Raw genomic sequence first — 15797 nt, forward strand, 5'->3', positions numbered from 1 at the left:
TTAAAAGAAGACTGTGTCACAATTAAACAAACTATTAAATACTCTTCTCTTATGAAACACTCTTTTGATCGAAATGTTTTCTTTTCATAATTGAAAAACTCTTATTTAGCAATTAGCTAAAGGCTAAGGCAAGCCTTTGGTAATTCCAATTAGTCATGGTACTTTTTAAAACATTGCCCAATATGCAGCCCAGGGTTTCTGCAGTCTAAACCAGTGCTATTTAAGGCAGGTCTTGTGAGATCTCACAATATGGAGTTCTCCCACCCCTGCTGTGTTGTCATGGACACTGCACGACGCGAAGAAGGCAGCCGCCACAGACTAGCGACAGAACGCTGGCTTGCCATGGCTACTTTTTAGCGTCGTGTGGTTTCTCTGACAACGTAGATGTGTTTTGCGGGGGAAAGGAGTAGGTGGAAAGGGTAGCAGGCGCGCGTGGGACCCCTACTCTGGACAATGCTGGTCTAGAAACATATAAAATAGCAAATGGTTAAGGGGTATTCCCATTCAGAGAAGTTAAAAAATCAATTTCTTTTTATTACATTTCCTTAAAGTATGAATAAAACAACACAAATCGTGGCAACCATTTTTAAAATACTATACTGCAAAGAATATGTAATTATTTAAATAATAATATACAAATATTAAGAATAGTAATATACAAATTTAATCATATTATCAAATCATTATCAAAAACATGATCAAATACGTACATAAAGTTTCAAAACTATTGATCTATAATTATACAAAAATGATAAAAACAACAAATAGGAGTTAACGGCGATTTATAAGACATTAATCATTTCGAATTAAAATCGTTCTTAGTTCTCGAACTTTGAATATTTGATCTTTAAACTCTTTAAAACTTGATGGTCCGCCAAGTATCCTTTTGCTAGAATAAAACTTTCGGACTATCTGTAATAAAAATACGTGTCTCGTAATTAAAAATGAAAATGGAAATATTGCACTTTTTACAACATTCGAACTCCTTCATTGGATTTCATTTTTTTTACATTAAATTTGACGTCACGTCCTTTTAACGTATCATCAATATTTTGGTGAAATCAATTACAGACAATCATCTGTACGATTTCTCAGAGAAAATTTTGGATAAATTCAAGTTTCGCGCGATCCTCGCATCACTTTCGTTTGTGATCGCGTTAACGTGCAATAGTAGTGTGCTCACGGTGAACTATTTTCCGCTGTCAGATTTAAGCAACGGTGAATACGAACTAAAACTAAAACTAGAACTAGAACTAGAACTAGAACTAGAACTAGAACTAGAACTAAAACTAGAACTACAACTCGAACCCGAACTCGTAGATTTTAAAATGTTTTACACAACCCAAAACATCAAATTGAGCTATAAATTCGCAATGACGATGCGAGATTACGATCTTCAAGGGCTTTTACGAATTGGGTAGTACTCTACAAGTTTCTGCAACGCAAAATATTAGAGGTATCCTTAATGTTACTTAAGCGGCGACAAGTCTTTATCGTTTTTATGCGAATGATAGCATCATGAATGAAGAGTAAGACCCATTCGTTATTTAAGTTCAATTTCACAAAATCTAGCAATGTCTCGATATTAATGAAACTACATCGCTTTCATTTTTTGTGATTTTTGAGATAAATTATCAACATTGCTGTTGCTATTACCTACCGCCGATAAAGAGACGAAACATCATAAAGAGATCATAACATTTAGATGTTGCAAGTATACAAATCTATATAGTATCAACCGTATCATAAAATTCGAGTTACGCACGTACAACTCGTACAAAAACAGCAGAAACATCGACAAGATAAGGATACCGATACATTAAAAAGAAACAGAATTTATAAAAGCTTTCGTGTATCGGTTTTCTATATCAAAAAAATTTCATTGTCCGAGGTACATAAAAGTGGCAAAGATCGCCTACAAGTATGCTCTTGATAATTTCATAGTTTTGATGTTATATGAGATTCGATTCGCAATCTACGACATCGTAAAAAGTGTCATTGCAAGCGACTATGAAACAAACGTGGATGATGAAGATATTACCATAGGTAGAAAAACGTTGGTATGATTTGCCATGTAAATTGAGCATATCATTTATAATCAGTTTTAATGATATCAAAAACAAAAAATTAAACGCTGCTATGTATTACTCTCAAATTTCTTTGAGTTATGTTCAACTTCCTTGAGAAAGTAAGTAATAACAGCTATTTCCTTGAATAATCTATTTTTAAAACAGCTTTAATAACAATTTTAGATCCATTTGTGTCATTCAGTCATTTAATTGTCCATATGATATGCCAAAAATTGTCATTTACAATTATCAAATTCCTCTTTGTTTTCTGATACCTACTATATTGTGCTCTTATATTTGTTCTTTGGGCTAACTAATACAAACTTTAAAAATATTTACAGTTCTGGTAAAACTTTTATAAACTATCTGTAAATATGTAGCATCTCCATTATTACAATATAGCTCAATAACGTTTTTTAATTTAAGATATTATTAAACTTTATTTATTTATTTTGGTGTTTCTTTGATTCTATATTTGTTAATTGAATACATATAATAAATATTGAAATTCTTCTTCCCAATACATTAATCATAAATGATTAGTAGATGATAGTTTTGATGTTCCATTGAACTTTTTATGGAATGAAAATGTCTTCAATGTAGCAATGACAAATGTAAACCACACAATGCCACATTCATAAAACACTTATAAAATACCAATACAAAATATTAATTTAGCATAACAGGTCTTACAACTTGTAATTCAAATTACATTTAATCTAATTTATACCTTCATAAATCATACAGTTAAATTTTCGTTTTAAAATGGTGAGATATTTTCAAATAATGTAGCACTGATTGTAATGTTTTCAGTAATGTAAATCATAGAAGTCGTATGACTTCATGAACGTCACATAATCTTTTTATCAGTTTGTTGGCTCTCATTACGATTGTTTATTTTTATTGAAACTTCATATTTAAACACACAACTTTGTTCCATTTAACAAGTGAAAAGTCGGCATTACTAAAGAAATATCACTATTTGTTAAAAAAAGAGACTTTGTAAAATACACAAAACTCTAAATTAACTGTTTACATTTACAGTAATATAAATAAAAACAGAAATCTTTAATTTAACTAGACAAACATGCAAATACATCGTATAGCAAAACAAATACAAACGAATTATTTGATACCTTTTTAACGCAAACTGTTCTCGATTTTCTAGTTCTCTATTAGTTAATTCTAGCGCAATTGTATTGCACGTCAACATATACACGATAAATATTAAACAGCGTGCCTCTAGTTAGAAGTATATCTAGATTCGATGCATAATAAATTTAAAAAAGAAAAGATTTGGCAAACAATTACAAAATTAAAAGAGCTTATATTAAAAAGTATAGAGGTTATAACTTCCAAAAAGATGTCACTATTGTATATAAATAGTAACTTATATGAATTCTATGTCTATATCTATCGTTAGCACAGCTCTCCAAGGTTTTGATCCTATTGCCTTGATGTAATTTTATTTACCCCAATATTTAGTCTTGTTGGACAGAACATAAATTAAATGCTTGAAAATTATGTAACATTCCTAAAGGCTAACATCTCAGATATGCGGTGTACGAAATGAACACGATAATCCGACATGTGGATCCGCCAAAAACTATAATGTAATGCGACATCTCAGGGAGAAGACTGACAACATTTAAGAAATATGGCAAGTAAGAAGATCATTGGGTTTTTTGGAACTTCCACTAAAACGTATAGAGTTAATTTTGCGAATGTGATAATACGGAATATCCAAGATGTAACTTCGAATTCTGCTAAACAAGTGACGCACACTGGTCAGGTAAAGTAATTTTTATTGAAATATATTAAGTCTTCCTTTTTAGTAATAATGCCACACAGCAGAAATACTTTACTTATAGTATATTGTATGTATTGTTTTGCAATAGATATACGATAAAGATGATTATCGAAATGCAAGATTTGTAAACAGACCAAAAGAAGTTAATGAGAACTGGGCTATTAAATTAATAGATGAAGTTCCACCTGTATCTAAGAAGGAACGAGTTGTGTCTTGTAATGGAGGTGGTGGACCCCTGGGACATCCAAAAGTTTATATTAACTTGGTATGAATTAAAAATAATTGTTTAGTAATATAAGTTATATAGTAGTGTTGTATTTATACATAAATCTTTTTTTTAAGGACAAACCTGGAAACCATACTTGTGGATATTGTGGTTTACGTTTTTACAAAGAAGGTCACTAAGTAGCAAATTATGATTCAAGCAGTAGTATTAAACTGTCAATCTTATACATGTGATAACAAATATTTATTGTAATAATGGTTAGAAATATAATATAAAGAATATCTATTGTGAAAGGTCTTTCATTTAAAATAATGGTAATATTTATCAAATAATGATTTACAATTTTATAACTATACGTAAATAACTTTCATGTGTATGTTACAAAGCTGTTTTGTGACTATTCATGCCTAATGGTATTGCTTGTAATTCAGTTTTCATACAGAGAAATTCACCACAGACACACATTATACTTAGAGATACAATATTTAAACACCACCAACTAAAGGTTGAAGGAAAACTTGTGTTATATACCCAACAGCATAATAAATGTATTAAGTGTGCAGTACACGCAAAATCCATACACTGTTTTGTTTTTTGCACCAACCACCACAGTGCAAATGCTCCAACCAATGCATTTATAATAAAAATGATTATGGTAAGTTGACCAGCAAAATCTCGAACATGTATTTCCTTATAATGAAAGGCATAATCTAACGACTTCGTTGATCCTAGCAATGAAGCAATAATCCAAATCCATAATCCAAGACAAAAATACATGACAGTTTGGACAGCAATTATTTGGGATATTATTAAAATAGGATCCCATATTGTTTTACGAAATTGTCCAGAAATATTATTCATTGTGTTTAGTTTTAAAAGTTTGACACCTGTTTATTCAGAAAACATATTTTTATCGTGTTATCCATTTTGTATTTCATTATTACTTTGATTCTTCCTTCAATCTAAAAGAAAAATATTTGATGCAATAAAACTTTAGGTGTATATAAAATACAAAGAACATCTTTACCATATTAGTAAAATTAAGATTACATATTTAAGGAAATAATTGCCTAAAACGCCAAAGAATTTGTTTTCTAAAATTAGGTTAAAATCTTAAAGTTATTTTCACATAATTTTATTAGAAATTAAAATAATTTAATTCTGATTAAGAAAAGTTTTATATGTTTTAAGTATAATTGTACTAATTTGTGATAATTCAAAATATATTATTTAAATTTCACAAATACGATACAGTATAATTTTATAAAGTATTATTTATATACCTAAGAAACAAAAAAATTAATAAAAAGTATGTACTCTGACAATTACCACATGATAGTACACTATATAAGGAAATAACTAGTTGAGTTGTATTTTTACAATATTCTGTCAATTTAATACAGTATGTATATACAATAATTGCAAATGAATTACATTTTCTGAATCAGTGATATCAACACATTTTAAGTAACACATATGCTTGCATGTCACTAGATCACACTAGACTACGTTCATGATACCTAGCAGATACGCTGATTGCTTCAAGTGTTTCGAAGTACATCCATACATGGTTCGTAAATTTATGAAAATATGACGCAATTTTGCTTGTCTCGTCAGTAACTGTCAACAACTGTCAGTAACAGTTAATAAGTTTAACGGTGCGTACAAAAATGCCATTCTGGGATTTCATCCGTGATATATTTGGCAAACAAAATTTAGAAGAATCCAAAAATAACGGGTAAAATTTATTAATGCTTTCATACATAGATTGTAAAATACCCGTATTATGACGATATTATTTTAACAGCTTAAAAATTATTTGCTTTCTATTTTTTGTTATAATCAATTATGGTCTTGTTTTTAATTGAAATTTAAATTGTAAAATATTTTAGGTTTTTTAACCACGAAGACAATTATGACAGGAATAGTTTTAGAAATCCAATTTGGCAAAATAATGAAGATGATGATGATATTAATGATTTTAGGTGATTATATTTTATTGTATATATTTATTAGATGTAGCCACTTATCTTTCATATATCCTTTTTTTCATGCTTTCGTGAAAATGGGGATATTAATTCTATAACTTAAATTTGTAAATTATAGGCATTCCAGGGACAACTTTCACTTTCACATCTTTAATGATCTAAGAGAAATGACACGATTATTCTTTATATCTCAAATGGATGATGTATTGAAGAACTTTATGTTTGAATTTGGCAATGAAGGTATATTTTTATTTTCAGAATCATGCATGCAATTAAATCTAAATATATATTTGAATATACATATAATACTATTCTTGAAATGCTTTCAGATCAGGATATATACATGAATAAATTTCCATTTACATCTCCACAGAAAGAAAATTTACACGACAAAATGTTGAAACCATCTGCCAATCTTGATCAACCAAAACCAAAACTAGATATGAACTTAGATGTAAAGTTAGTATTTAAATAAATTTAAAAATTATTATATATTATATTTACAATTGTGCAAAAAAATAACGTTTATTAAATCAAACAGGATTAATTCAGACAACTTTTCCGAAATTTGGGATCAGTATAATGAATCAAAATCACCAGAGGTGTTTGTACCAGATCAACATGTAAATAAAAAATCAATGTATAAAATGTATGTTCGTAAATTTAATGGAACAATAGAACGGAAAAAAGTATTTAGGGACAGTGAAGGGAATGAGGAAACAATTTTGTCACAACAAATTGGTGACAAAATACATACTATTATCACAAAAAGAGATAAGCATGGTGTAGAAACTAAAACAGAAAATTTTGATAATATAGATGAAAGTAAGTAAATTATATATCAAAATAAGTAATTATTTTTAATAAATAAGTGCAAATTTTGTATTATGCAGTATAAGATTATTATTATAGTTGTGTAATCTGAAGTACAATTATATGAATTTCAGGTGAATTAATAAGAAAAGAATGGTTACCGTCAAGTAGCAATAGTAGTTTTTATTATTCCAGGTTGAATTATTTTCCTTGGGAAAAGTTTTTTAAAGATCCAAAATTATAATCAAATTATGTAAAGTCAATACAATAATTCTTTTGTAGTAAACATTTTTTGCAAACAAAAGAGTTGAATTTAAGATCTATATAATATACAATATATAATAAATGTATTTTAATCTTGCACAGTGTAAATTATTTTATTGATACAGGATTTTTCAGAAACATATAGAAAAATTAAATTAAAAATTTATACTTATATTCATATTCATATTTTAATGTTCAGTTATTGACTAATATTTAGTGTTAGGTGAATTAATACTTTCAATCTGTGTTTCAAATGTTCAACAATGTTTCCATATTAAATGTGATTTTAAAATTGAAATAAAGATTTTAAAAACTAGGGAATTGAGATTAAAATTTTCTTTTCTTATTACATCATTTAAATTTTTTGATTGGCGTTTTTTAATTTTTGCTTTGAGATTGAACTTATAACATTACCAAATATTAGAAAATTTTTGTTTGAACACATTTGTATAACTGATTGTAATTCTTCAACTAGATCTCTTGATCTCTGTTTGAATTCAATTCCATTAATACTTATAAAATGTTACTATTTGTCTTATCATTTTCAAGACTCATTTTCCTAAAACAAAATTTTATGAATTAAATAAAACAAAAGCAGCCTCAGCAAGTATATATTTACATTTTAATCCTCTGGTTTAGAATCAGACAAATATATTTTAATTTATCTGATTTATTCTATAATTGTTGTTCATAGGAAAGAAAGATAATTTCAAAACAAAGGGTCAAAATTTAAACATACTTTTCTTTAAAACAACAGTTGTCTTGTTTTATTTAATATACAGATAAGCATTCCTACATAGTATTTATGAACTCAATAGCAAATTATCATATAAATAGTGAATATTTATACCTTGTATCTCAGAGGCTCCAAAGTGAAAAAAAGAAGTTATTATTTCATATTTTGCTTTAAAGTTTCAACTCACAAGATGGTTTTATGTATTTATACGAAAATTGAAAACAACAGCTAGTCAGTGTTACAGCATGCATACTTCTTATATATTTTTACTTTATTAATCAATACTTGTGACTTTGTTTTATTTTTCTTATAACAGAAATAATAATTTTAAGTAAAATTTGTGCCTTGTATTTATTTTTTTAAATTTCAATATTTTAAAATATTAGATGGGGTTCCAAAGCTTGACCATGCTTTCGGCTCCACAATACTATATATACGTATATGTAGAATGCCATAGTCCATACAGTGGCAGATGATTTATTGTAATTATGTATATGCAATCTTCTATGGTAGTCAAATTTACTTTTTCAAATTCATACTTGTCATGAAAGATATGTTTTCAAACTGTTTGCTGCTCAATACTAGTAAAGATATTGTTATAGAGTATTTCAGATCAAAATTATATATCTAAAATTTACAAGTTAAAATTAAAATGTGCTTATGTGTGCTTTAATTAGCTTGAAATATTTATTTTAGCAAACGATAATACTTTTTGGATAATGTTTATTTTTACAATTTTTTTTATAACTTTTTTAATAATTAAGAAAATGATAAATAATATGCAGTGCATATAGTTATATTGACATAATAGTAGAATTAAGTAGAATGAAGTAAACTCTTTAATTAGACAAGTTATTGAATAAATATTTTTATAAGTAAAACGTAAATACTACATTGCTTAACATGTTGTTAGCAAAATAATAAAACTTAATTAGAATTTACACTATATAAGGTTATGATACAAGTATTCATAAGTACATAAAACGGCATGTAAACGAATCACTAAATTTATTTAATCTTTTAAATAGTATTATAAATCTTTTATACCATTTCTTGTAAATATTAACTTATTCTAGTAGTATGGATTCCATATATGTATTTGATTCATGTATACACATATACAGTTTTATATTGCATGTATGTTAAATGTATACATACATATATATTAATTCATTAGTTATTTGTTACATTAGTTACAATACTTATTTGTACATGTACGTGCGCGTACACGCACACGAATTGTTCATGAACAAATTAACAAATTTCATGTTTATAATCCTAAAAATTGAACATGTTTGATATCACAGATATTAATTTATTATAAAATGTATTATATAACCATTGAAATATATGCTATAACCAAATCTGTAATAACAAACATGGGTATTGTTTTAATGTAAAATATTAGAAGAACAACAAAAAATCTTATGTACTTTTGTCATTTTTGTGAAAAATTGACTGTTAATTAAGTGGAGGTTTATTGTATGATATGTACAGAAGAAGAATAATACTTTATGACTAAGTACCTAGGATGAAACATAAAATTGTTAATTGTTCATTACATAATATACAGAATATTAATAGTTTAGTATGTACAATATTTATTATCGAAATTTTCAAGCCCTTCAATACTTAGGTAATATCATTAACACATCGTAGAAAGCATCAATAAAATGCTTTGCACAACAAATTACAATTTGTTTAATATAAGAATGACTGAAATAATAAAAATTAATCATTTTGAACATTTACAGATCTAAGAAAAAGGGAGTAAAAGAAAAGGTTTAAAAAGTCATATTTTATCTTTCGTAAAATAAAAAATTTAGCCTAACACTAAAATATTTTGAAAGAATCAATTACTGTATAATTGTTTTGGCATCTTCGTTTTCAGTTTATTCTATAGATGAATAAATTCGTATGTATGCGTGTGTGCGCGCGCGCACGTGTATAGAAATTTGCGTTTCATTGATATTTTCTACGAATCTCACATTTTAATCACAATATATAAAATTAGTGAAATAAAAATTTGAAGAACAATTTCGAATTAAAACTATTATGAAATTTTATATGGAATTAATAATATTTTCAGTATACTTCACTTACTGTATTCATAAACTCTAAGTTGATGTTACTTAGAAATAATATATTATTACTGAGAATAAAAAGAACCAAGATATCATAACTTCGTATTATTATACTAGATTTGTTTTGATCATTGCATACATAGTTGCATATTACATGTAGTAAAGCATATCTGCAATTATTCTTGACCAAAACCTTCTGTTTCTTCAATTGCATAATTTAACTTTTCTACTAATTGTTCATAACTCTTATATGGTGGTAAATCCAATCTATTGAAGCATGTATGTGATCTCGGTAACCATGTGTCCTTTCCCACTTTTTCTATGCAAAACCTTTGGGGTCCGTTACTCCCTAGAATATAAAATTAAATACAATTTTAAACATAAAACATAACCATATCATGTTTGTTTCTTAGTGTATAATATTTATAATACCCATTAATTCTGCAAATCCCCCAACAGGTACTCGACAAGTACCTGTTACAAATTGTAAAAGTCGAGCTCGTTTTTCACTGTCCGTTCTTGTTACAAACTAAATACAGTAAATAAACAGTAAATATGTACTTTACAGTAGTAAATGACACATATATTCAGTAATTGGCTAAAGATAATATTCACAACGAACCTGCCAGAACCATAAAATTTGTTTACTATTACGTGTATAATGTCTGTAAATTGTATTACGTTGCCAATCTTCCACGTCTATTTCTTGCATACCACAAAGCATAAGTTCTAATTCACGTTCATCAAAATATTTTAACCACTCTAATGGTACAACTGAATTAAAACCTTCCAAAAAAGCCTTAGTTTGATCTTCTATACCTCTTGTCATTCTCCATTCTGTCATCAATCTTGCAATAAAAAGTAATAAGTAACGACTTTTCTTTGTAGAGAGTAAAATTAGACTTATACAGAAATAAAAATACTTTTACTAACAACTTTAATATATTATTGTTTTAGTATATCAATATAATCTTAATAGTTATACCTAATATACTCCTCCTTGTTATCTTCAACAACCCTAATTTTGTCGCCACCATCTTTCAGTTCATGATGTATTACTTGACCAAGAATTTCAAAATCGACACTATAATACAGTTCAAGACCACATTCGTCAATATTATTTTCTTTTATCCATACAAGAGATTTATAGAATTCTGGATCAATTGATTCTATATCTTTCATAACTAACTTCTTATTTAACATTCGTTTGTAAAATGGCATAGTGAATCCACTATATATAAACCGTCCATGGTAAAGAGCCTAAAAACATATTTTCTATTAATTACAGTATTGAGTATAATACTTTTAACAACAAAAAAACACTAATAATATACCATTGCTATAAATCTTCCAATAAATTTAAAATATTGTAAATGGTCAGGATTGACATAAGATGCTGGATTTATTTGCAAGCTATAATTACTTTTATTGGCATATTCAAATAGGCAGTACATTGGATTTAACACTTCATGGCTCAACAAAAAAAACCACTCTCTGTAATGAAAATAAATTATTTACATTTTTTAATTAAAAAATAATCATCACAATACTTTCATAACTCTTACCTGGATACACCTCCATAATCCAAACCTTCCTCTCCTTTAAATATTATATATAATCTGCGTCTTAATGCAAAAGCCTCTGCATTCATTATTTGATGATAAGAATCTTCAAACAATATTTGTCGATTGACATTAATTTTTATGTGATTTGGCAATGCATTGGTTTGACACAAGAAACGAAACTGTGACAATTTCCACCGGAATGATCTTTCATATGCTCTTGGTACACGATAAATACCTTTTGGACTAAACAATGAACAACATAATAAAAAAAGAAAATAAATTTAAAAATATAATAAGAAAACTATACAAACCCTTTAGGTGCACCAGGCCTTGGATCTTGGAATGTAGTTGTTCTTGTATTATGATCTACAAAATATCGAACTCCGTCTTCAGTTAATCTTATTTCCCAGCCATCTGGTAATGATGGTTCATCAATCCCAGTTTCCTGTCCTTGAGTCCTCGGATCTTCCCACTGAGTAGTACGATTTTTATGATTTACATAATAAACTCTTCCTTCTGGTTGTTGACGTCTCTCCCATCCAGCAGGTAGTGGTCCCAAAGTGTCATCATCATCAGCTGTTGATGTTGAAGGTCCTGCTACTGCTGTTTGACCTCCATGAGCCTATATACGTTAAAATTAACTTTTGCATTTTAAAAATTAAAAGAAAAATGTAAATGCAACTATTTGTACAATAAAATAATTATTATTATATAGTATATTATTTATTACTTACTTGAGGATAAAGAAACCGTTGGTTACCTTGTTGCACTACATGTTGTCTTTCACCTTGCCAATGTTGAAAATGTTGTAACCTTTCTGTATTTGGTCTTTGCCATGTTGTACTTCTTGTATTATGATCCACATAATAAATTCTACCTCTTGGATCTCGACGAACTTCCCATCCTAATGGCAAAGGCTGTGGTCTTTCCCAAGAAGTACTTCGTGTATTATGGTCAACATAATATCTAATTTAAAATATAGAAAAAGATAAAAATGTTATATATTTTTTGATAATGTAAAACTGTTAACATTATTGAAATTTAATACAAAATGACTTTATTACATAATTTAAATAAAATAATATAACCTTCTTCCATAGATGTCGTATCTCATTTCCCAACCAGATGGTAAAGGTTCTTCAGGATGATTTGTAGGTTCACCTTCAGTAAGTATTATCGAAGACCCAGATTGAGTAGCTGACTGACCACGTACCATAGCAGTTTGTCCTGTCAATGAAGCTACACGTTGCACTATTCGAGGATTTGAACGAGTAATCGACATAGAAGTTGAGGATTGCTCAGGCCGAGAAATTCTACGACCTTCAACCACGGGCAATGGTATAGATTGTTCTGAACGTATCATTCCACGACCATCTGCTATATGAAATGTTGTAGGCTGCTCTGAATGAGAAGTACAAGATCCATCTGACAATGCAAATACTGCAGATTGTTCTGTCTGAAGAACTCCTTGATTATCTGTCAAAGTAGACGTTGTAGGTTGATCTACTCTAGAAGCTGCACATCCATCTGCCGATGGAGTAGTTAATTGATCTGTTCTCATACTTCCATAACTATCTGAAATGGGTGTAGTTATTAATTGTTCTGCTCTAGAGGTATGCCCACTAGAAACAGATTGTTCTGTTCTGTTATGTGAACGTATGTCCATATTAGTTGTAGCTAATTGATCAGATCTAGGTATTCCAACAGTTCCAGGCATCGTTGATTGTTCTGCTTGAGAAGTATTACGACCTTCAGAGACAGAAATCTTTGAAAACTGCTCTGTACATATACCAATTCGTCCATCTACTGTAACTGGTGTAGATGCACGTTCTACTCGAGATATCTGACGTCCATCTAATAAAGATATTGTATGACGTCCTGACAAGGAAACAACAGATTTATCTACAGGTGATATTACATGCCCATTTGATAAAGAATTTGATGCTACAGGTTCAATTTGTTCACTGTCCTTATCAATATTGGGCTGCTCATTTCCAGCAGTATAATTAGAATTATGATAAGTATTTGTCAATTCGCGAAAATTGACTGGTGTTACATTTTCAACTCCATACAATCTCATACGAGCACGAACTCCTCCATTAAGAATGCTACGATTACTAGCAGCATCATTATTTGTAATACCTAAAATATAATTGTTTGTACTTAAATGGAAAAATGAATAATTAATATAATTTTCATAAAATATAAAACCAATTTATTTCAAAAACCATATTGTATCAAATTTATATTCATATTTATAAAATTTTGTCTGTAATAAATAATGTTTATCTATCTATAATGCTCATTTCTAGCATTTATCTAATAAAATTGTATATACAATTCCTAATCCAATTTTTATGAAGTAAAAATTGCCTTATAAATGCATCATTCAATGATCAAGACATCTAAGAATTTCTTACCATCAGAAGATACACATTGTGTCTGGCATGATGATTCGCTAATACCTAATGATGGTACATTTGACATATTAATTCTTAGCCCATCAAATACCGTAATCAATTCTCCAACCTTACATAACTGTGCATCATGTTTATTTTCACTCATTAGATCAAAGGTTACTTCCATATTTTCTAGTTTTCCATTATAATGAGATAACACTTGAGAGAGATTTATTCTTTTCTCTCCTATTAATGTATCTTTTCGAAATGTACTATGGTCTAACAGGCGAAAATGTAACTGTGAATATGGTGTCACAAGTACTGTAAATTCTTCGTTCCATTTTGGTTGATATGTAGATTTTGAAACTTCTGTTTTTCTAGGGCTTTTATCATCAACAGAAAACTCTATATAAGGATTAGGCTTCAGAAATGTTGAGCTTCTTAATATAGCAGCCTCAACTAAAATGCGAAAAACTTTATTATAGAAACAAAACGTATTCTATAAGCGTATGAAAATAAGATTTTTATAATTGTAATGATTGTTTCATATAATAATTTTTGGTAGAAACATAATATATTAATACATTATATATTAATATAATAAAACTGTAAAATATTCTTAAATATATAAGAATCGTTATATGAAAAATTTTATCTTTTTAATTACATAGAAGCATAATTCTTATAAATATATATGTAAATAACAAATGATAAAAATTATGCTATTAAATTAACAAATATAATTCATCACTTACTCGTAATACTTAATTGGTGAAAACCAGATGATGCCACTTCTTCTTCACAATGGGACATTGTGAAAATTTAATATATTAATTTGTGAAATTTCATAATTCTATTATTTATATTATTTTTACCTGGAATATTCAACAACCTTTATATAGATACAAAAGCGTGTGTGCACGCGCGTGCGCGCGTGTGTGTATGTGTGTAGTAATATAAGATAAGACTAAAGAAATGTTATTAAAAACAATACAAATTCCACATTGGTATAAAACAAGAAAAATGATTTAAATTATATTTTACTACACTATTCCCTCAAAATTGCTCTCTTAACAAAGCAAATAGAAGAATAAAGTTGTACAAGAAAATCAAAATTTTATGGTTAACAATAAATATACATAGTATTATAGAAAAGAGTACCTTAAAAAATAAAATATTGTATAAAAATATCTAGATTATAATTTAAAACGTTGTTACCATCATTAGCCTTTTTAAATGATTAAATAGTAAAATACTCGAATGATGAACAAATAAATTACAATACATACGGATATAATTAAAATGGATTGTTTCGAATCTGATCCAACTGTAGTGCATCGCCTATTCCTTACACTATTAATATATTTACTTTGAAAAATATCCTTTAAACATTCACAATTTTCGTTATCACAAAACTTCTTTATCAGTAGGTCACCATCTTTTCATACGTCAAAGGTAGAAATCTTGTAATATGCAAATCACTAGACAAACTATATAGATATATGTATGATAAATGTATGCATGTGTGCACATCATGTATGTATGCTGTATGTTTGTAAAACGAATGTAAACCATATTAATTCCTATTTCAAATTCCCTAGAATCATAATAATACAATATGAATTGATCGTAAGAAAGACATGTAATCATTCTATAATAAAATTAAAGCGTTCTTTATACATTTATAAGCATTGTTCCATTATTAATATAAATATTAATATATGTGTACACATATATGAATAAATATAATATATATATATATTTTTTTTTGTTCATTTTTTTATATATACATAATATATTATAACTTGAACAGAGAAGAATTAAAGTTAAATATACAAAATAA

The 15797-nt window shown here is 28.0% G+C and overlaps 4 protein-coding genes across 6 annotated transcripts; 2 read left to right on the forward strand and 2 right to left on the reverse strand.

The window, feature by feature from the left end:
• The first annotated feature begins 3632 nt into the window (after positions 1-3632).
• On the forward strand, positions 3633-4386 carry Nd-13a (NADH dehydrogenase (ubiquinone) 13 kDa A subunit). Its single transcript, XM_076313972.1, has 3 exons — positions 3633-3861; positions 3968-4144; positions 4222-4386. Exons 1-3 carry the CDS (start codon positions 3727-3729, stop codon positions 4282-4284), a joined length of 375 nt encoding a protein of 124 aa, XP_076170087.1. The 5' UTR covers positions 3633-3726; the 3' UTR covers positions 4285-4386.
• A 2-nt stretch (positions 4387-4388) lies between these two features.
• On the reverse strand, positions 4389-5563 carry Sys1 (Sys1 golgi trafficking protein). 3 transcript variants are annotated; one of them, XM_076313940.1, is made up of 2 exons: positions 5435-5563; positions 4389-5067 (listed from the first exon to the last, which is right to left on the reverse strand). In XM_076313940.1, exon 2 carries the CDS (start codon positions 4964-4966, stop codon positions 4484-4486), a length of 483 nt encoding a protein of 160 aa, XP_076170055.1. In that variant the 5' UTR covers positions 4967-5067; positions 5435-5563; the 3' UTR covers positions 4389-4483. The 3 variants fall into 3 exon arrangements, with proteins under 3 accessions (XP_076170055.1, XP_076170074.1, XP_076170065.1); XM_076313959.1 differs by having other exon boundaries at positions 5540-5557; XM_076313950.1 differs by having other exon boundaries at positions 5389-5504.
• A 56-nt stretch (positions 5564-5619) lies between these two features.
• On the forward strand, positions 5620-7267 carry LOC143148055 (uncharacterized). The gene is made up of 6 exons (XM_076313932.1): positions 5620-5843; positions 5998-6090; positions 6212-6333; positions 6423-6552; positions 6635-6918; positions 7041-7267. Exons 1-6 carry the CDS (start codon positions 5776-5778, stop codon positions 7148-7150), a joined length of 807 nt encoding a protein of 268 aa, XP_076170047.1. The 5' UTR covers positions 5620-5775; the 3' UTR covers positions 7151-7267.
• Positions 7268-9017: 1750 nt separating this feature from the next.
• Su(dx) (Suppressor of deltex) lies at positions 9018-15485 on the reverse strand. Its single transcript, XM_076312694.1, has 12 exons — positions 15244-15485; positions 14710-14829; positions 13976-14413; positions 12644-13697; positions 12290-12521; positions 11867-12177; positions 11556-11798; positions 11325-11484; positions 10976-11250; positions 10613-10838; positions 10423-10519; positions 9018-10339 (listed from the first exon to the last, which is right to left on the reverse strand). Exons 2-12 carry the CDS (start codon positions 14765-14767, stop codon positions 10167-10169), a joined length of 3267 nt encoding a protein of 1088 aa, XP_076168809.1. The 5' UTR covers positions 14768-14829; positions 15244-15485; the 3' UTR covers positions 9018-10166.
• Between the last annotated feature and the right edge of the window lie 312 nt (positions 15486-15797).

This window comes from Ptiloglossa arizonensis, chromosome 1 (genome assembly GCF_051014685.1).
Source record: "Ptiloglossa arizonensis isolate GNS036 chromosome 1, iyPtiAriz1_principal, whole genome shotgun sequence".
NCBI lineage: Eukaryota > Metazoa > Arthropoda > Insecta > Hymenoptera > Colletidae > Ptiloglossa > Ptiloglossa arizonensis.